Source organism: Carassius auratus, unplaced genomic scaffold (genome assembly GCF_003368295.1).
Source record: "Carassius auratus strain Wakin unplaced genomic scaffold, ASM336829v1 scaf_tig00015660, whole genome shotgun sequence".
Taxonomy (NCBI): domain Eukaryota; kingdom Metazoa; phylum Chordata; class Actinopteri; order Cypriniformes; family Cyprinidae; genus Carassius; species Carassius auratus.
The window spans coordinates 5,945-28,660 of record NW_020524615.1 but is presented as its reverse complement, the minus strand read 5'-3'; the positions used below and the strand labels follow the sequence as shown (position 1 = coordinate 28,660).

The 22,716-nt window shown below is 38.1% G+C and overlaps 1 protein-coding gene across 1 annotated transcript; it reads left to right on the top strand.

The window, feature by feature from the left end:
* Window positions 1–2,555: 2,555 nt before the first annotated feature.
* On the top strand, window positions 2,556–17,625 carry LOC113074919 (uncharacterized). Its single transcript, XM_026247641.1, has 7 exons — window positions 2,556–2,578; window positions 6,537–6,594; window positions 7,780–7,816; window positions 15,332–15,419; window positions 15,524–16,112; window positions 16,608–16,767; window positions 17,378–17,625. The coding sequence occupies exons 1-7, from the start codon at window positions 2,556–2,558 to the stop codon at window positions 17,515–17,517; spliced, it is 1,095 nt and encodes a 364-aa protein (XP_026103426.1). The 3' UTR covers window positions 17,518–17,625.
* Window positions 17,626–22,716: the final 5,091 nt, after the last annotated feature.

Sequence of the window (22,716 nt, the reverse complement as noted above, 5' to 3'; positions counted from 1 at the left end):
AATGGGGCCCATTTGGGTTTTTCAAATGGGTTAGACATTGGCAAACACAATCAGTCCCATGTAGGCTGCCTACATGGGCCCAAGGTAGTCCCCACATAGGTAATCTCTATATTGGTTATTAATGGGAAGACATATGGGGCCCACTTTGATAAACCATTTGGGTCAGACATGGGCAAACACAATTAGTCCCATATACGCTTCCTACATGAGCCCAAGGTGGTACCCACATAAGTAATCTCTAGATAGGATCTCAATAGGTAAATACATATGGGGCCCGCTTGGCCAAACCATATGGGTCATACATGGGCAAACACAATCAGTCCCAGATAGGCTGCCTACATGGGCCCAAGGTAGTTCCCACATAGGTAATCTCTAAATGAGTAATGAATGGGAAAAACACATGGGGCCTGCTTGACAAATACATATGGGTCAGACATGGGCAAACACAATCAGTCCCATATAGGCTGCCTACATGGGCCCAAGGTAGTACCCGCAAAGGTAATCTCTAGATGGGTTCCGAATGGGAAAACATATGGGGCCCACTTTGATAAACCTTATGGGTCAGACATGGGCAAACACAATCAGTCCCATATAGGCTTCCTACATGAGAACAAGTTAGTACCCACATAGGCAATCTCTAGATGGGTTCTGAATGGGGAAATACATATGGGGCCCTCTTGGCCAAACCATATGGGTCAGACATGGGCAAACAAAAACAGTCCCATATAGGCTGCCTACATGGGCCCAAGGTAGTACCCACATATGTAATCTCTATATGGGTTATGGATGGGGAAAACATATAGGGCCCACTTTGATAAACCATATGGGTCAGACATTGGCAAACACAATCAGTCCCATATGGCTGCCTACATGGGCCCAAGGTAATACCCACATAGGTAATCTCTATATGGACTATGAATGGGTAAATACATTTGGGGCCCGCTTAACCAAACCATATGGGTCAAACATGGGCAAACACAAACAGTCCCATATAGGCTGCCTACATGGGCCCAAGGTATTACCCACATAGGTAATCTCTTTATTGGTAATAAATGGGAAAAACATATAGGGCCCACTTTGATAAACCGTATGGGTCAGACATGGGCAAACACAATCAGTCCCATATAGGTTTCCTACATGAGCCCAAGGTAGTACCCACATTGGTAATCTCTATATGAGTTATGAACTGGGAAATACATACAAGTATTATTGTGAATATAATGAATTATGTAATAAATATAAATTGTGCATCTGTAAATTACATCATAAACTATACACTTGTAAATATATCTGTACAATCATTAAAACAATTATATACAGTACATTTATCATTTATAATCTTTATTAAAACTGCATTTTTCCACCTCAAAAATATATTTAAATTATGGCCTATGCTCTTATGGGTTATATCGGTTATGAATGGGAAAACATACGGGGCCCACTTTGATAAACCTTATTGGTCAGACATGGGCATACACAATTAGTCCCATATACGCTTCCTACATGAGCCCAAGGTAGTACCCACATAGGTTATCTCTAGATGGGTTCTGAATGGGTAAATACATATGGGGCCCTCTTGGCCAAACTATATGGGTCAGACATGGCCAAACGAAAACAGTCCAATATAGGCTGCCTACATGGGCCCAAGGTAGGACCCACATAAGTCATCTCTATATTGGTAATGAATGGGACAAACATATAGGGCCCACTTTGATAAACCGTATGGGTCAGACATGGGCAAACACAATCAGTCCCATATAGGTTTCCTACATGAGCCCAAGGTAGTCCCCACATAGGTAATCTCTATATTGGTTATTAATGGGAAGACATATGGGGCCCACTTTGATAAACCATTTGGGTCAGACATGGGCAAACACAATTAGTCCCATATACGCTTCCTACATGAGCCCAAGGTGGTACCCACATAAGTAATCTCTAGATAGGATCTCAATAGGTAAATACATATGGGGCCCGCTTGGCCAAACCATATGGGTCATACATGGGCAAACACAATCAGTCCCAGATAGGCTGCCTACATGGGCCCAAGGTAGTTCCCACATAGGTAATCTCTAAATGAGTAATGAATGGGAAAAACACATGGGGCCTGCTTGACAAATACATATGGGTCAGACATGGGCAAACACAATCAGTCCCATATAGGCTGCCTACATGGGCCCAAGGTAGTACCCGCAAAGGTAATCTCTAGATGGGTTCCGAATGGGAAAACATATGGGGCCCACTTTGATAAACCTTATGGGTCAGACATGGGCAAACACAATCAGTCCCATATAGGCTTCCTACATGAGAACAAGTTAGTACCCACATAGGCAATCTCTAGATGGGTTCTGAATGGGGAAATACATATGGGGCCCTCTTGGCCAAACCATATGGGTCAGACATGGGCAAACAAAAACAGTCCCATATAGGCTGCCTACATGGGCCCAAGGTAGTACCCACATATGTAATCTCTATATGGGTTATGGATGGGGAAAACATATAGGGCCCACTTTGATAAACCATATGGGTCAGACATTGGCAAACACAATCAGTCCCATATGGCTGCCTACATGGGCCCAAGGTAATACCCACATAGGTAATCTCTATATGGACTATGAATGGGTAAATACATTTGGGGCCCGCTTAACCAAACCATATGGGTCAAACATGGGCAAACACAAACAGTCCCATATAGGCTGCCTACATGGGCCCAAGGTATTACCCACATAGGTAATCTCTTTATTGGTAATAAATGGGAAAAACATATAGGGCCCACTTTGATAAACCGTATGGGTCAGACATGGGCAAACACAATCAGTCCCATATAGGTTTCCTACATGAGCCCAAGGTAGTACCCACATTGGTAATCTCTATATGAGTTATGAACTGGGAAATACATACAAGTATTATTGTGAATATAATGAATTATGTAATAAATATAAATTGTGCATCTGTAAATTACATCATAAACTATACACTTGTAAATATATCTGTACAATCATTAAAACAATTATATACAGTACATTTATCATTTATAATCTTTATTAAAACTGCATTTTTCCACCTCAAAAATATATTTAAATTATGGCCTATGCTCTTATGGGTTATATCGGTTATGAATGGGAAAACATACGGGGCCCACTTTGATAAACCTTATTGGTCAGACATGGGCATACACAATTAGTCCCATATACGCTTCCTACATGAGCCCAAGGTAGTACCCACATAGGTTATCTCTAGATGGGTTCTGAATGGGTAAATACATATGGGGCCCTCTTGGCCAAACTATATGGGTCAGACATGGCCAAACGAAAACAGTCCAATATAGGCTGCCTACATGGGCCCAAGGTAGGACCCACATAAGTCATCTCTATATTGGTAATGAATGGGACAAACATATAGGGCCCACTTTGATAAACCGTATGGGTCAGACATGGGCAAACACAATCAGTCCCATATAGGTTTCCTACATGAGCCCAAGGTAGTACCCACATTGGTAATCTCTATATGGGTTTTGAATGGGTAATTACATACAAGTATTATTGTGAATATAATGAATTATGTAATTAATATAAATTGTGCATCTGTAAATTACATCATAAACTATACACCTGTAAATATATCTGTACAATCATTAAAACAATTATATACAGTACATTTATAATTTATAATCTTTGTTAAAACTGCATTTTTCAACTTCAAAATATATATTTAAATTATGGCCTATGCTCTCAATGTCAAACGAGGAAATTATAATCCATGCATTTATGACCTCAAGGTTAGATTATTGTAATGCTTTATTGGGTGGTTGTTCTGCAATCTTAGTAAACAAACTACAGCTAGTCCAAAATGCAGCAGCTAGAGTTCTTACTAGAACCAGGAAGTATGACCATATTAGCCCGGTCCTGTCAACACTGCACTGGCTCCCTATCAAACATTGTATAGATTTTAAAATATTGCTTATTACTTATAAAGCCCTGAATGGTTTAGCACCTCAGTATTTGAATGAGCTCCTTTTACATTATACTCCTCTACGTCCGCTACATTCTGAAAACCCTAGAATATCAAAATCAACTGCAGGTGGCAGATCCTTTTCCTATTTGGCGCCTAAACTCTGTAATAACCTACCTAACATTGTTCGGGAGGCAGACACACTCTTGCAGTTTAAATCTAGATTAAAGACCCATCTCTTTAACCTGGCATACACATAACATACTAATATGCTTTTAATATCCAAATCCGTTAAAGGATTTTTAGGCTGCATTAATTAGGTAAACCGGAACCGGAAACACTTCCCATAACACCCAATGTACTTACATCTTTAGAAGAATGGCATCTACGCTAATATTTGTCTGTTTCTCTCTTATTCCGAGGTCACCGTAGCCACCAGATCCAGTCTGTATCCAGATCAGAGGATCACTGCAGTCACCCGGATCCAGTACGTATCCAGACCAGATGGTGGATCAGCACCTAGAAAGGACCTCTACTGCCCTGAAAGACAGCGGAGACCATGACAACTAGAGCCCCAGATACAGATCCCCTGTAAAGACCTTGTCTCAGAGGAGCACCAGGACAAGACCACAGGAAACAGATGATTCTTCTGCACAATCTGACTTTGCTGCAGCCTGGAACTGAACTACTGGTTTCGTCTGGTCAGAGGAGAACTGGCCCCCAACTGAGCCTGGTTTTCCCTTTTCCTAATGAATGTTGTTCTTTTTTTTTGACGCAATGTATTTTGTTTAAAGCGCTATATAAATAAAGGTGACTTGACTTGAATTGACTTTTAATACCACTAACAGTTGACAGTGGAATATTAAGTAGTGAGGAAATTTCACAAATTGACTTAACAGGTGGAAATCTGGTACCATGCTTGAATTCACTGAGCTCCTGAGAGCAACCTATTCTTTCACAAATGTTTGTAGAAGCAGTCTGCATGCCTAGGTGCTTGATTTTATACAACTGTGGCCATGGAAGTGATTGAAACAGCCAAATTCAATGATTTGTCCAAATACTTTTGGCAATATAGTGTATGTGGGTACAGGCCATGGCTCTTCAAATCCAGTTCTGTGGGTGTGGGTGTTCAGCAGACATTAGTTCCAACCCTAATCATTGACATTACATATTCAAAGTGTCAACTTTTAGTTGTCTGAGTTTGTGAGTTACTGCAAAATGCTTATCTCCATATAGTTATTTTAAAATCTATACAACTGGTTCAAAATATCCAGAAAATGGTCACTGTATAATATGAAGAATGTGTAATTATCTATCAAAATAATGGAATTATAATGGCTTAGAGATGGGTAGAAGTCAAACCCCTAACAACAGCCATATGCCCTTATATTCAATGGAGATACTCCAGAGTTTACTGGTCAGTCAGTGAGTGACAATGTAATTCTAGAGATTTTGAAATTGGGATTAGGGTTTTGATTATTGAAAGGGGCACATCAGTTAAGATGATGAAATAGAATGGAAATTCATGGTTTGAAGGGAAAATCCATTGTAAATTCAGAAATCATATTTGCAGCATTAGGAGTACAGAAAAAAGTGCAGTGTCATTCATTTAGCATTTAGCATATTGTGTTTTGTGTTGAGTTTTCTTTTGAGGCCAACAGTACAGACTTTCCTTTACAGTCGTAGTTGGCACATAACTGACCCACTAAGTTGAAATATGGTTGAAATAATGTCAGTTGTTGTTTTAACGTTGACACAATGTAACGTTTAATAGGCCTATAACAAAACAGTTGAAAAGTGTAAAAATATATATTTTTTAATTATTATTATTATTTTGTATGTTTAATCAATTCAAGATATACATAACTTTTTAATCATTATTATTTCTAGTGATTATTTTGTTATCATTTTAGCATTGTATGATATTTTGATTAAAACACCACTTCAAAAATCGAAATTTATGTTAAAATATAATCATATTATTAACAATAATAATAATAATGGATATAATTTCAATCTCTGTAGTACGGATAAGAGCAGCAGAAACTTTTTTTGTTTTGTGTGATTTTCTTACAATTTTGTGTGTGTGCCTAAAGCTTGAAACCCTCACTGCACCGTTAAATATGTTTTTTGCAATTTTATGCAAAAGTTATATAATAAAAAGTGTTATAAATGTATAGCTATTATATATATATATATATATATATATATATATATATATATATATATATATATATATATATATATATATATATATATATATATATTTATTTTTTATTTTCTTTATATATATTTATATAAACTGCAGGAGTCCGGATCATTTTACTGACTCTCTTGTTCGATCTCGTTCATCAAACTGAACGAATCTTTATTCAAGTCATTTTGTTCATTTGAGTCGCGTTGTTATATTTTTAACACCCAAATTCCCCAAACACACCCACCTGCGCAATCTTAATCATATTCTAAATTAGGAAATCATACAATGCAGCCAAAGATACTTTATGAGAAACATAAATGATTACTTTGACCTCCGAGTCTTTCTTTTGTCACGTGTCATAACGAATCGCTCATGATCGACCAATCACTAGCCAATTGCGCCATTTTGCAATCTGTTGGCGGTCTAGGATTGAGCTGCCGGTTACTGCGGTGAGTAGTACATCTTTGATTATTATGATGATGTTGTAAATGTGTTTTAATAAACTGTATAATTCAATAGAATATAACACATTTCATAGAGAAGTTCATTTAGCTGTAAGAGGGGGAAGTGGTCAATTTGCTATAATTGATTTAACAATGCGAGATTGGAACTCGTGAAATGTAAAATAAAAATAACGAAGTCATTTAATGGGGCATAGAACCAGTAAGGTCAAATAGTTCGAAGTTTAAACACACAAACGTTTGTTTATCAGCAGAATATATATATTATATATATATTTTTTATCATTCTTCTAGTCTTTTTGAGATTAAATTCCATGCATCTTTAATTTAACTGTATCAAATAAAAATAAATAATCAAAGAATAAGTATTAGAGAAGCCCATTTACACATTTCATGTGCTCGGTGCGCCGTAAACCCGCGCATTTTTTAAACACTTTGAGCTCATGTCCGCTCGTTAAACAGAAGAGGAACCAATCCAAATATAAAGTTATCAGTGGGTCTGTAAGCCGAACTCCACAGTTTGTCAAAAATCCCAGTCACGGTGGATAAATATTATTACGTATTAATATAATATTTCATACGTTATCAGAGCCCTAACCTGTTATGTTTAGACATTATTAGACAGATTATTACCGGTAATTGATATTATAAATATATTTTTATATCGGTTGGTATAACGATTTTAAATGTTTTATTATTAGAATGTTATTAATATTATAAATAATGTTTAATAATTTATGATCAAGCTAATCCTGTCATATACAATATATTGCATTAAAAAGTTTTTAAAAAGTGTTAATTTATAGTTAAAAGTGGGACACTTAATTATATTTAGTCCTGATTTAATTAAAATAATTAAATATTCAATATTCACCCCATTCAGAATTGTTTAAAAAGTGATAAAGAAATAAAATGATAATATCAAGTACACTTCACATTGTTTACAATGTTCTCATGTTTTATTGTTGAGCTGTCAAGTTGTCATGTGTTGCAATAATCAGTTAGATTCTTATTCTATTTATCATTCTTTTTTCTTTTTGACCGGCATGAATGGTTGACCCTTATTTTTCTACATTGAAGGTGGCTACCATAACCTCTAATCAAACATTAGAATAACAGCCTTTTCTACTAGGAGCATCATCATACTTTTGATTTATTTAATTTCTTTTTCAGATACTGAATAGCTGGCAGGTGTTCTTCTATATACCATGTAAGTAATTTGAATTTATTATTTTTCTATATTCAAATATAGTTTCACTAAGGATATACTTTGTATTTATAAAAATTGTTATATCGGTTATGGACAATGTTTTTACAATGCCTCATTGAATTTTCATCTTCTCTCAACTTTAGAATTGCTCAATTTTCCCCCCACAATTGATGTTGGCTTATGCTTTTTAACAGTAAATTCTTCACAACTGCAACACAGGGCTAATACCATCCAGGGGCATTTATTAAGCAATACATGTAACAGTACTCACATAGCTATCAAAAACTCACCTAGCTATTAAAAACATTTTAGACAGATGTCCCAATAGTTTAGCTAAATTGACTTTATACAACATACTATAATACAACAAGTGCTGTGTTTTAATGTAGTTTAACTAAGATTCTTGATTATGGCAAAAATCATAATCACGATTATTTTGGTCAATATTGAAATCATGGTTATTTAGCACGATTATAGGTGGATGATTATAGTCTTATTTCATGATATGAGTAATTTGAAATGTTAGTGAAATTTCACAATTAAAAAAAAAAGAAAAAAGTAAACAGTCACCAATACAATAAGAACAAAGAAACAAAACCAACAAAAATAAAACAAAACAAAAATTCAAATTTAGTGTGTGTTGTTCACACTGTCTTTTTTTTTTACATTATAATATTCTATTAAGTAAACCATGTTTTCAAACGCCACCGCCAATGTCTTTTTCTGCAGCTCAAAGCATCTTAACGAGACCTGTCCTTTTCATAACAACAAGAAAAAATGGTGAAGGTGCTGGTATATGGACTTATTGTACTAATGTCGTAGCACAAGGAGTTATATTACATGAGCACAAAACTGTACTATAATATACACCATAAAGACCCTGTTTGGGAAAAGATTGGACAGATCCTTAATGTAAAGATAAGTGTATCATCTACTACTTGTCGTTAACAAAACTATCTGCTAACGATAGCTAACATTAACGTTCGCTCAGCAAAAGTTATAAATTCCATAACCAGCTGATAACAAAATGTTACCTACCTTTTACCGGAACTTGGCAGGCATAGACTACTGTAGCAGCTGTTGTTATAGCGACAAAAGTATTCCGAATTCCGAGTATGGGTCACCATACTTGGCTGTATGTCACGTCACTCACTCACTCAAAAGACACCCTTGGCTATTTGGAATCAATTGCTGCAGCTTTTTTTTCTTTTTTTTTTTTACTAAAAAAGCACCCCGTCAACTTTTACTTGTCAAAAAAGACGCCAAGTGTGAACGCCCTAAATAAATAGTGTTTTAGGTTTTTCAGGAAGATGCACCAACAGTGGTGTTACCTACATGCAATAGCCTACAACAGAAAATTAATAAAGTAATCAAATGTAAAATAACTCTGCTGTATACGGTCATTTCGGAACACACGCACAGGAGGCTACCATTGATGCGCGGCTTGATCCAAAATGAGCGGGTGCCTGCGGTCACCCGCAGTTGCCCGCGGTTATGAGTCATCCACAAATATTTTTAATGATATTCAGGTCACGGTCGGTCGGGGCATTTGAAATACCCTTGTAATTTATATAGTATTAAACACAGTTGAGAAAAACATAGGCCTACACTTTATTGGCTGAATAAATGGCGCGAATAGAGTGACCACCTGTCCCGCTTTGTTGTACTGTGCAGAAATTTTACCCTTTGTCCCGCCTCATTCAAATTGAGAATCTGTCCCACTTTTTCATTCGACCCTGAAAATACACGGATACGTCCAGGCGCACTGTTAACTAGGTCCAATAGTTCAGAGGAGAGCAATAAAATCGTTAGTCGAGAGGCTGAGTCGTACATCAATCAAACTGTTGAGTGGTGCATGAACGCCTTATCAAGAATCTCAAATTGGACAGCATGCGCGCTGTTCAGTAAGGTTAAGCAGCCATGGCCAGTGTGGCCACGAAAAAGAGAAGATGCACTTTTAATAGCGAATGGACCGCTATGGCTACTCTTGGTTAAGACCTATAGATGGCAAAGCAGAGAGCTTTTTGTTATCACATTTCTCATCAATATGGTTAACAATAAAGATTAGTAATAAGGAAAAGAAGCACATCAGCCTACATCGTTAAATCCCGTCCTACTGTAGATAAACAGAATACAGTGATGTCAACCTTGGTTTTGATAAGCAGTTATTTTATGAAACAGAACGCGTTGGTGAAACTCATGTATCTAGCAGGAACTTAATACACAAAATATTCATATTGATTCAAGCATTTAACATTTATGAATTAATTAAATGTCAGTAATGAAGACTGCACAAATTATAGCGATCACGAGGAAGGTCCGCTTACAGTAAAGTGGATAGTGTACAACTCCCCATCAGTTATATTCAGGTCTATAGTGCCACCTGCTGGCGCAGTTTTGTAACTTCTTAGAGAAAATTAATTCGTTATAACGAGAAAACGAACTTCGTTATGTTGAGAAAACGAGAAAATAAAGTCGTTATAATGAGAAAACGAACTTCGTTATATCAAGATAACGAGAAAATTAAGTCGTTATAACGAGAAAACAAGAAGAAAAAATATTATAATGCATGGCCACTTAGAACTTCCGTAAACACCAGTTTATTACTAAACAATTAAATGAGTCCTTGCTAATTTAAACACATTCACAATCATTACTTTAACTGGTTCTTTGTGGCAAGCTTTATGTGTGCTGTCATAACGCTTATTATGCTGTAGGCTATAGTCTATTTAAGTAATTAAATGAATATAAAGGGGCGACACATTTACTACTTTAAAAAAATGCAGGTTAGGAAGCAGGTCGGGTACAATATTTTCTTTTTCTTTTTTTGCAGTCCGAGTTGCGGGCGGGTTATTTGAAAACATCGGTCAGGTGCGGGTTGTTTATACATTGACCCGCGCATCACTGGAGGCTACCTAGAGAACAGTATCTCTTTCTTGGCATAATACGCTTTTAATAACACTGTTTAGTATCAAGCACGTCCCGCAGTTTAGCAACAACAGACTGCATTCTACAACTGTCACGGTCCCTGTACTGTCTTGTGTTTGGTGGACTTTTATGTTGAAGTATATTCTTATTTCCCCATTGTTTTTTGTGTTTATTTCGTGTTTTGCCTTATGCCTTGTTTGTCACATAGTTACCCTTATTAGTTCCCATGACATCAATCACCAACACCTGTCCCTCGTCAGCCCCTTGTTAACCAGTCTATTAAAACCTCTGGGCTTCAGTTGTTGTTGCTGTTTGTGTATTCCTGTCATTGTTCCCCGCCTCCATAAGGATCCCTAAGCAACACAAGTTTAATAGACGAACATAAATGCAAGATAATCCAAAAACAGGGGTAACAGCTACAAAGCAGAGGCAGGGGAACAACGTTGATACCCAAACAGCAACAACGACCAACGAACAACTGAAGCCCAGAGGTTTAAATAGACTGGTTAACAAGGGGCTGACATGGGACAGGTGTTGGTGATTGATGTCATGGGAACTAATAAGGGTACCTATGGTGACAAACAAGGCATAAGGAGAAACCGGAACCAAACACAGGAAGTGAACACAGAAACGATGGGGATCTAAGAATTTATTTCTACATAAAAGTCCTACCAAACACAAGACAGTACAGGGATTGTGACAACAACACTCACTTATTTGGCTGATTTGGTTTGGGCTTTTAGGGAGGAATGAAAGTGCACCGCTGTGAATGAAAGGAAGGTGCATGGGACAGAATGCAGCAGCTGCACATTAATCGTTTTGCATCGATTAACTTGTTTTCATAATCGTTGGAAAATTGGAAATCAATTCCGATTAATCACACAGCCCCAACTCCTACGCATATAAATATCAAGAATTAAATGCTGAAATTCTAAACTCTCTTCCATTATGCATATTTTTGATCTCAAAACTAAATATAATAGGTAAATGATGACTCGACTTAACTGCTCCAATAGTTGCATCCTCGGGGGTCTTATTTTAAGGATGCATACGTCATTGAGATGATCTCATTTAAGAAAAGTAACCCTTAGATTGCAAATTAAGAAGTTACAATATTTGACACCTCACTAAAAATAACTACATTTTTATTAAGTTTGCTTTCCTTAAATAAGACATCCTTGATGACATAATCAGCCTTCAAATGCGACCTCTGGAAGACGCAGCATACAGTACATATCGCTTTCTGCCCCTGGTCTCTGTGTGTTGTAGTGAAATGGATTACCTTAATGGCAATTCACGGACGAGGAGGAGAAGAATCAAAGTCAGAGTGCAGCAGCATTTAATGAATATTGCAATGGAGGCTTTGGAGCAGGCAGATCAGGCTGTGGACCAGGCAGTGCAAAATATTGAGGACAATGCTGATGAAACTGTAAATCTGGATTTTGATGTTGATACTGACGTTGATGACTTGTACATGGCAAGTGATCCTGATGAAGATTCTTGCTCTGATAATCCGGAAGAGGAACCCCATAGTGATGCAAAAAAGAAACTGGCTGAATGGGCAGCTAACCGAAATGTATCTCATTCTGCACTTTCAGAACTATTAGGTATTCTTTTGGAGCTAGGTTTAGATTTACCAAAGGACCCCAGAACTCTCCTCAGTACAGTGAAAGAATGTGATGTGAAAAAGATGGGTCAGGGTAGCTACTATCATTTTGGCCTTACAAGTGCAATAATTTCAGAATTGAAAATTACAAGCGAGAGTGAACTGACAACAGATACATTGACTGTTCGTGTGAATGTTGATGGATTACCTCTTTCTAGGAGCTCTAATATGCAGTTGTGGCCTATATTAGGTCAAATAGTTGAATTACCAAAGACAAATGTGTTTATAATTGGTGTCTATGCAGGTCCCTGTAAACCTGAATCTGTAAACGACTTCATGCATGATTTTATAGAAGATTTAAAAGTTGTCACAAGAGTTGGTGTAACCTTTAATGGTAAACACTACAATGTACCACTGCCAGATGCGTTTATCTGTGACACTCCAGCAAGAGCCTTTTTAAAATGTGTCAAAGGACATGGTGGCTACAGTTCTTGTGAGCGTTGCACGCAGTATGGCATTTATCTTGATGGTAAAGTTGTGTTTCCTGACATGGATTCAAGCCTAAGAACAGACACTCAGTTTGATCAAATGTTTGATGAAGAGCACCACCACTCTAAATCACCTCTCCAGGGCCTAGGCATTGGCATGGTTTCCAGTTTTCCTTTGGACTATATGCATTTAGTTTGCTTGGGCATTGTCCGTAAATTAATTGCTCTGTGGTTCAAGGGACCATTGCAGTGTCGGGTTTCATCTTCTACTCTATCTGCTATCTCTGATCACTTGAAACTGTGTAGACCAAGCTTACCTCGAAGCTTCTCCAGAAAGCCACGTTCTTTGACTGAGTACAGCCAATGGAAGGCTACAGAATTCAGGCAGTTTTTATTATATACAGGGCCTGTTGTGCTTTTTCAAAGATTACCACATCAACAGTACAAAAACTTTCTTTTGTTGTCATCTGCTATGAGAATACTTTTGTCTCCTATGTGTAGAGAATTCTATGGGTATGCCCAAAAATTATTAAGATGTTTTGTTACCAACTTTGAGAAGATATATGGGACAAAATATCTGGTAAACAATACACACAGTCTTCTACATTTAGCAGATGATGCTAAAAAGTATGGCCCTCTGGATTCAGTTTCATGTTTTCCATTTGAAAATTATTTGGGACAGTTGAAAAAAATGGTGAGAAGACCACAGAATCCTGTGCAACAAATTGTCAGGCGTGTTTATGAAAGGCAATTATTTGCTCACATGTCCGAAGAAATGCCTGAAAATGTTAAACTGACACAGCCTCATGAATTTGGACCAATGCTGACAGAATTTCCACTGCATCAGTATGTTCAATACAAAATGTTCAAACACAAAGACACAATGATTTCAAGCTCCATTGGTACCAATTGTTTTGAACTTGAGGGAAGAGTTGGGATTGTGCGGAACATTGTGCATTCCACTGTGACTGGAGGAACACATGTGGTGTATGAACTTTTTCAGACAGGGACATGTTTTTTCAACTACCCCCTTGATTCTACATCACTTGGAGTCTGTCTGCTATCAAAACTATCTGGTCAGCTTTCCAGTGCTCCAGTGACAGACTTCACTAAACCGCTGCTTTTATTGCCTCTTAATCATATGTTTGTGGCTTTGCCTCAGCTACACAGTACATGATTTATTGAACTCTGCAGGGTGTCCTCGTTCAGTGTTGTGGAGTTTGTGGATGAGGTTGACTCCGATGGCTGCAAGAAAATGGACATAATTCCATTCGAGTGGTTCAAGGGCACAGAGAGAAAAGTATGCTGGTGGCCACCAGTCTCACTATCCAATGTAACGAAGGCTGTAAAAGAGCACACACCACCAGCCAGCAACTGGATAGCGTGTAACGTTCGTGTAATGGGAAACGCAGGTAACTGATTTTCCTCCTTTATTAAATATAGTAGAATAAATACTGCTATACTTTGCTTCTATTAATTAGTTATTTGACCCTTGAACTCTTTATGTTTGTGTTAATTTCTTTACATCTTTGGGTGTACTCACACTAGCCAGTTTGAACCATGCCCGAGTGCGTTTGACCAGAAAAGCGCGGTTCGTTTGACTAGTGTGAGTGCTCCGAACCGTGCCCGGGCGCGGCTCGATTAGCCGGCCCTGGCCCGCTTGGAAGAGGTGGGCCAGGGCATGGTTCAGTTGGACTCGGGCGCGGTTCGCATGCAGTGTGAGCGCTAACCGTGCCGGAGCACGGAAAAGGACGCTTTGCATCACGGTTTTGCGACGCTCCAAAACCAACATGGCAGGGAAAGGGTCGCTTTGGTCTACGGCAGAGGTGCAAAACGCATAAAAACTAAAAACTTCAAAGTCCTTGCTGCACTTCAGCTGGTACCTTGCAAACATCCTCATACGAACAGCACAATTACGTGAAAATGTTCGCGCCACTAAGGCAACACATCTGTTTAACAACAGGCTGTGAGAGCGCTGTGGACCAAACAACACAAAATTATCCACAAAGAAAACAGAGCGATGCACTCCATTGTGTTCAGAGAGCGCCGCTCTTCCTGTTTATCCCGAAACCGTCGCATCATAATGACGTAAGCGTGCTCCGGCACGAATGCTGAAACCCTATATGTGAGTGCAGGCCAGAGGGGGAGTGGGGAGGGGGGACAATCGTACTCGGGCCCGGTTCATGGCAACCGTGCCTAGTGTGAGTACACCCTTTGTTTCCCAAAGTAATACATAAAGGGCTGATATAACTATAGGTTTTCACTCCTAGAGGATCACACCGGCTTGATACAGTTTATTAATTAAATCAGATGTGCTCTTGATAGATAGCAAAGAAAACCTGCAACCACAATAGCACTTTGCAAATAAGATGTGAAATCTGATTTATAGTTATTTGCATATATTCTGGAACAAATGTTGCATTCGTGGTACTAAACGCTAATGTGAATTTCAAAATCTGCCTCACTCCTTTTGTGTATCATTGTGTTTTATAGCATCTTATGCCGAAGCTAGGGTTAAACTCCACCAAGCTGAGTATTCATCAGACTTGACAGACACAGAAAATATCTCAAGAAAAAAAAGGTAGGTGTTATTTGGAGCAATTCAGGTCAAATTCCATGCACTCTAGAAATAATATGAAGGTAGTAGGTGAAGTGTGTCTTATATGTTTGTGTTAACTTCTCTAGGCCAAGTGCAAAAATCCTCCAGAGTCAACTGAGCACCCAACTGCAATCAAGTGAGAATTCAGATTCTTCAGAGGAGCTTCCACCCACTCCACCAAACCAACTCCTTTGGCCAGCAGTGAGAGAAGTGAGCAATTACTTCCAAAACCCCACTGCCCAACGAGGCACCAGCCCCACAGCTACAATTACCAGCCCCACAGCCCGAGGAGTTGCCAGCTCCCCAGCTACAGTTACCAGCCCGACGGCCAGAGGAGTGTCCAGGCCCGCAGCCCGAGGAGTTGCCAGCTCCCCAGCTACGGTTACCAGCTCGACGGCCCGAGGAGTTGCCAGCTCCCCAGCTACAGTTACCAGCCCGACGGCCCGAGGAGTGTCCAGCCCAACTTGTGAAGCCATGTTCACTAAAATTCTAACAGTTTTAGAAGAAGTGAAGGAGACACAACGTGTTCATGGAAAGATGTTGAATGCCCTGCTGAAAAAGCAAGACGGATCAATGGTAGAGGTTCCTGAAGGAGTTGTCTTACCTCTGAAAACCCAGGCTGACCTTGAGGCTCTTGATCAGAAGCTGGGGGATCGTAGTGTCATGTCTGCTGTTGTAAGTTTACATTATGTTATAAGGCCTACAATTTTCAACCTGTCCTTCAACCAATACGCTCGGATAGGTTGTTTGTCCAAATCCCTGAAATACGACCCATCAGAGCGTATACTACAATTGCACCCCTATCGGCAAAAGATCGTTTTCATAATAATGTTTTGTACTCTTGTATTTGCAGTCTTGGATTTGCAGTCTGGTTTGCTTGCATAAACAACCTATATGGTCGTTTTTTGTTGGAGGACAGGCTCACAGTTTTATTTTAATTGATAAATTGTTGTGGTTTCTTTTTCTTTTTTTATTGCTATAGCTTTTTAAGTCTAAAATAAAGTTTAATTTAAAGTATTTGTACATAGATTGCAAATTACCATTTGATATAAAAATATCTATTGCAACTAATTTTCTGTATACTTTCAGGAATCTCTTTTATTAATCTTAGCTTATTGTTTTTGCAGTTTATGTAAACCTTTGTTTTCTATCTTTGGCTCTCATCCTTAGGTTGCCATGGTGGCAGATGTGGGCGGCACAAGTATAGATGACGCAACGAGAAGAATGATGAAATACGTCTTTTCAAATGAGCTGGCATTGGAGTACAATTTGTTTGGCCGTCATGGGAAAAAAAAGTTTAAAGATTTGCGTATTTTCAACGTTGTGTATGGTAAGTAAATTAACGAAGTAAAAACTTCAGTTGTTAATAATGATCTTAAATTTGATGGTGACAATTTACAATAAGTTTACATTGGTTAATGCATTAACTACTATCAGCTAACAGTGAGCAATGCTTTTGTTAGGGTATTGTCCATTATTTAATGAAAACACAACTAACAATTGTTAACTCATATTAACTCAGGTTCATTAAACTATACTGTATTAACAGCTAAAATGTTTTATTTTGGTTATGTATTAGTAAATGTTGTTCATTAACATGAACTAAGATTAATAAATGCTTTAGAAGTATTTGTCATTGTTATAAAGGTAATTAACTAACAAAAAATAGAACGTTATTGTAAAGTGTTACTAATTTCATTTTAAAATCTGCAGACAGAATGTCTGCTGTTACAGTATAATTATTTACTGAATTCCATACCTTCCAGTTTCCTCCCCACATGCCTACTTAATCCTGTAAAGCCCGACATATGAAAATAATAGTCTGAATTGAGTCATCCATAATGTGATTATCTGCCGCTACTGATCCGCGGCAAATTGATCAGACCATCCCTATTTGTAAAATTAATTTGTTTGTATTAAAAATTAATTTGTTTTTGCAGAGGCTCTTAAGAACAACCCCCTGACATCAAAGGTCAACCAGCAAGAAGCTGAGAGGGCACTGTCAAAATGGTTTACTGGAGCAAGAGACAGAGGAGGACAAAGGGCATCAAGAATGCACCAAAAGATGGCTGCAGTTTAAATTTGACTGAAAAGGTTATAAGGTTATAAGTAGCTGCATCTAGCTGTTGTAGTTATTGTGTTTTTTTCTGTCAATCGTGTTCTCAAATATGGTGGGTTGGCAGCTTTCCCAAACACCCATGGCTGGTTCTAAAATAGTTTTGTGCCATTGTGACATAAACATGACATGATGGTTAGTTAAATAAAGCTGGATTTTGAACATATTTCAGTCTCACTGTGTTCTCTACTGCTTAAAAACTTGTATGTGTGGTGTTGCTTCTCATTTAGATGGAACCCAGATGATCCCTAGTTGGGCCACATGCATATGATTCCTAGTTGGGCCCCACCTACAGCCCTGTGAAATCCTGCATAAAACCTAAATGAGTAAGTTGCTTGGGCCAACATGGAACCCGTGAACAAACGCACTTTCAGCCCATATTTCAGCCCATGCAGTAACCTTGTAGTACCCACAAAAAAAAAATACTAAAGCTGGGACCACGATGGGTCTTATTACATTTTGCCCAGTAAGGAGCCCAACTGTTTATAAGTGCCATTCTATATGAAACCCATGTGGGCAGTTGGCATGGGGCCATTATTGAACCTGCAGAAAATCCCATACAGAGCCCATTTTTCAGCCCATTTCAAACCAACATGGGCCCCACATACAAATATTGACAGCTTGGACCGAGCTGGGTTTTGTGCATGTTGCCCACTTGGGTCCCGTCTAGTACAAAGTGCAATCCTACATGAAATCCACCTGGGAAATAAACATAGGGCCATTATGGAACCCACGGACAATCCCATACAGAGCCCATTTTTCAGGCCATTTCAAAACCACAGGGGCCCCGCATACAAATGTCAACTGGGTTAAAGCTGGGATCGAGATGGGTCTTGTGCATGTTGCCCACTTGGGTACCACCTAGTACCAAGTGCAATCCTACATGAAATCCATCTGGGCAATTAACATGGGGCCATTATGTAACCCACGGACAATCCCACACAGAGCCCATTTTTCAGCCCATTTCAAAACCACATGGGCCCCACATACAAATGTTGACTTGGATAAAGCTGGGACCAATATGGGATTTGTGCATGTTGCCCACTTGGGTCCCAACTAGTACCAAGTACAATCCTACATGAAATTCATCTGGGCAATTAACATGGGGCCATTATGTAACCCGCGGACAATCCTACATGGGGCCCATTTTTCAGCCCATTTCACAACCATATGGGCCCCACATACAAATGTTGGCTGGGTTAGAGTCCTGCACGGGTTCGGGTACCCGCAAATTTGGCTGAAACAGGTGAAAAATATACAACTGTGTCGGGTGCGGGTAGGGTCGGACACAGGGAAACATTGGTCTAAACACAGGTTCAAAACAGTCACATGCAAACATAAAAATAGGCCTATGTTCCACTTTAAAAAAAAAATCACCACTGCGCAAACAGCTTCATGAGTCATAGTTAACAGACGTTAAGATCAGTTAAGATCAGCCAGCTGTTTTTTTTTCGGTTGTTTTTGTTTTCCGTTCATATATATATATATATATATATATATAGCTATAGCTATATGCAGAATCTGAATTAAAATGTGTTTGATTTAAGCCTATTTTAAAATTTGTGTCATAAAATTATATTGCGCATAACGCGATCGTTATAAAGGTGTTTAAACAACAATACACTTCCACTTGCATGTAGGCTATTTGACAATCGGAATATCAGATATTTCATTCCATAGCTAACACATTTGTGAATATGGGCCTAATCTAGGCTATCCAGGGTTGTTGTTGTTTTTTTGACTTTGTGCAGCTCATTTACATGCGCGCTCTGGTGCAGATCCACCTCTCGCGATGCTCAGCTGTGAAGGATTAATAAATGGGTGCGTTCGACTTGAAGCACAACCTCAGACGGTGGTATGATTCGCTCTTTTGTTGTTCTGTTTTCTTTCAGGATCAAAAATACAACAAATGAAAGCGTTTATATGTATTTCCGACTGATGAGAACTATGCATATAGCTACATTCATAAATCATTCAATTTTGTATTTTATTATGAGATATTTTATTCTAATGTGATCAGTGACTGATGGACCAAAGAGCACGTATTTCGACATTTGCAGTAAAAAAAGTGAAATATAAATTCTCAGAAAATGCATTTAATAGCTACCAGTATATTGAAACGTCTGTTTATATAGCCTACTCCATTAATAAAGGAGTCCAGACATTGGAAAATATCAGTCCACATGCGTTTTATATTTAATATGATGGAAATAGACATGCATGCCTGCGTAATCCAAAAAATATTTCAATTTTAGGTAGCAAAATATTTTTTAGTAATTCTGTCAATTACACTAAGGTTATTTCATTGTCTGCTATATATTTGCTTCTTATTTATTAAATATGGGCAATTGATGGATAAAACATTGATCAAAATTAAGATACAATGTATAAAAAACGAATATCTTTTAAAAAGAGTTTTCCATAAATAATTTCTGTATGACCTGGCAATAAAATTCGAAAAAAGTGTGTCTAATGTGATTTGCTTAACTGATTTGATTTCGGGTGCTGGTTGGGTGTCGGTTTTTTTTTAAGCGGGTTGGGTTGGGTGCGGATTTTAATTAGTGCTGCTGTCGGAAAACGGGTCGGATGCGGTTTTAAACACTGCGGGTACGGGCGGGTGCAGATTTACAAAATCGGACCCTTGCAGCTCTCTGATATATATATATATAAATATATATATATATATATATATATATATATATATATATATATAAATATATATATATATATAAATATGCAGCCTTCCTACCTCCTGTCCTATGACAGTTTTTCGGCATCCCTTCTCCACCCCAACTCCCCACTTCTAATCTATTTTTATCCCAAATTAGGGATAAGAGGAGTTCTTTGGGTCCAGGACCCCTCCCCCAGGACAGCACGCTAAAATATGTTTACTATTTTGATTAAATGTAAGGGTGAACTCGTGAAGAAAAAGTAGGCCTTACCTGTTCAAATGTAACAGTGTGGTAGCATTTGCTGATAAACCAACTCCAGAGGTTAGAGAAATAGTGAATGATACTGCAAGATAGATCTGCTAACCCTAAAGTCAAGTCAAGTCTGCTGTAGTGTCAATTTTTCCACATGCTCCCGTGTCAAGAACTCTGTTAACTCGATAGCATATCAGCTGATCAAGAAGAATAGCGCAGTATCCGTGAACACAAAAACACAACAGTCTCAAGGTCAAGAAAATATTTAATTTATCATTTCTCAAAACAATGCAATATAAACTAATTGACTGGTGTTCCCTTATAGTAATCAAATTGACCGCATACTGCCCTCCTGGAAACGCGATTGGGCTACTTTTGGAGTAGTTTTGAGAAGCAAATTGACAGGAGCATGTGCTGGAGATGTACTTATAATCGCAGGAGCGTTTTTACTGACGAGAGATGCGCATTAAAATTAACATCTAGTTAACAAAGCTAAACAGCGTTGCCCTTTGTGTAATAAGTTACAGAAACTGTTAAACGCACCAACTTAAATAATAAAATACACTTACCGGTTGTGGTCCATAAACAACGACTTCTCCAGACAAAGAGGGAACTGCTCCATCTTTCAGGAATAACCTATGTGCGAATCCGGCATTAAACTGATTGAGATTGAGGAAGCTGTCCTCGGCAAAATGTGCTGCACATAGTTTTACATGTGGATTATAATTTTCGGTAACCGAGTTAAACATAAATTGTAACGATTAATCTCAAAGTACAGGGTCCCTGGGAAGCCCAAACAAAGATGATTGGACTCTGAGATGAAAATAACAGCGTTTCGACGACATTGAGACAAACACAAATGCCACTCTTCCTTTTCTCCGTCAGAGCGCAACAAGACCATACCCCCTTTTTTGTGTATTCCTGTGGGTGGAGGTTAGTCAAAAAACTGTTTTACTGACGTATTATTAATTTGTATTTATTTATTTTTTCTTACAAAAACAGATTTGCTAAAGGAGGCTTTTTTCACCCCTGGCCCAAAGCCATGTGAGACATGTTTTAATATGGATGGATGCACTTTATTTCACCACTTTTGGACTGTTGAACAAAAACACCTGCCCATGCCATTATAAAGCATTCTTTTCTACCTGCTGATTCAATCATTACAACACAATGTTTGTGCACACTTGTAAGTCACTTTGATGAGAACATGTCTGCCAAATTCATACACGTAAGTATGACCTAATTATACCTGCTATGTGACATAAAAGCACGCCACATCAATCAATGTGAGCCTTGAGGTCAACACAGAAAATGAACCCTCGATCATAAGTCAGTGGACAGATGCATCGTGTATTCTTATCTATGAGTCAACAGCCAGTGGTTCAGAAAGAGATCAGGAAGCATTTCTGACCTCATTAAGTAAGAATATAAATTGTTGTTGAAACTAGATTTTTACATTTTGGAAGAAAGCGGTGAAAGGAAAAGGAGAAAAGAGATGTCTGTGCATGAAAAACTTGGTCACAATGCTAAAATGTTAGAGTGATTGCCAGAGCATTGCTAATCTGTTGCTAAGATGTATTAAATGGTTACTACGGTCTTCTCTGGTCCAAATCAATTTAAGACGCTATTTTATCATCTATCTGTTAAAGTCAAACAATACAGAAGAAAAGACTAGTTGCTATTTCCATTTCATCATCACGTTAATACTTGTATGAAGGCATAAAAAAAGTAGTAGCAGTTCTTTATGAGTAAGGAACAAAATTAAAGCACAAACAATGCTGGATAAGTTCCATAACAACTGTATACATAGGGCCAGGGATTCTGAAAAAAAAAAAGAGTGGAATCTTGTTTCCTCACATTTTCTTATTTTTTTCCCTGCTTGTATGAAATAAACGATTTTTGCAATGGATCTTTATGATCAAACATTTCAATTACAATGTCTGAAGACCAAAAGACAATGTGTATTATGATGCCAGCCCACGTTCTCCAGCAGGAGGTCTTTATATATTTAATATGCTGAGGTCTTTCCTCATTTGAGTGTGTTCCTTAAATAGACAAGATTATAATTACCTCCTTGGGGCCAGTTAATAATGAAGTAGAAGAGGACTGTAGGTCTTGCTGTCTTCAAGAGGCTTTCTTGGACTCATTTATCGTGTCCTTTGGCAGACAAATTAAAGTATTACTCAATATCAGTATCTGCGCACACACAAATCCTTTTGAGATATAAATTTCAGGCCAT

What these genes read in the sequence shown, in the direction of transcription:
- LOC113074919 (XM_026247641.1), top strand. Translation starts at nt 2,556, where the DNA reads ATGGCTGCCTACATGGGCCCAAG. An exon ending in GCTGCCTACATGGGCCCAAG is followed by an intron (nt 2,579 to 6,536) that starts GTAATACCCACA and finishes ACCAATCACTAG; the next exon opens with CCAATTGCGCCATTTTGCAA. An exon ending in TATTTTCAACGTTGTGTATG is followed by an intron (nt 16,768 to 17,377) that starts GTAAGTAAATTA and finishes TTGTTTTTGCAG; the next exon opens with AGGCTCTTAAGAACAACCCC.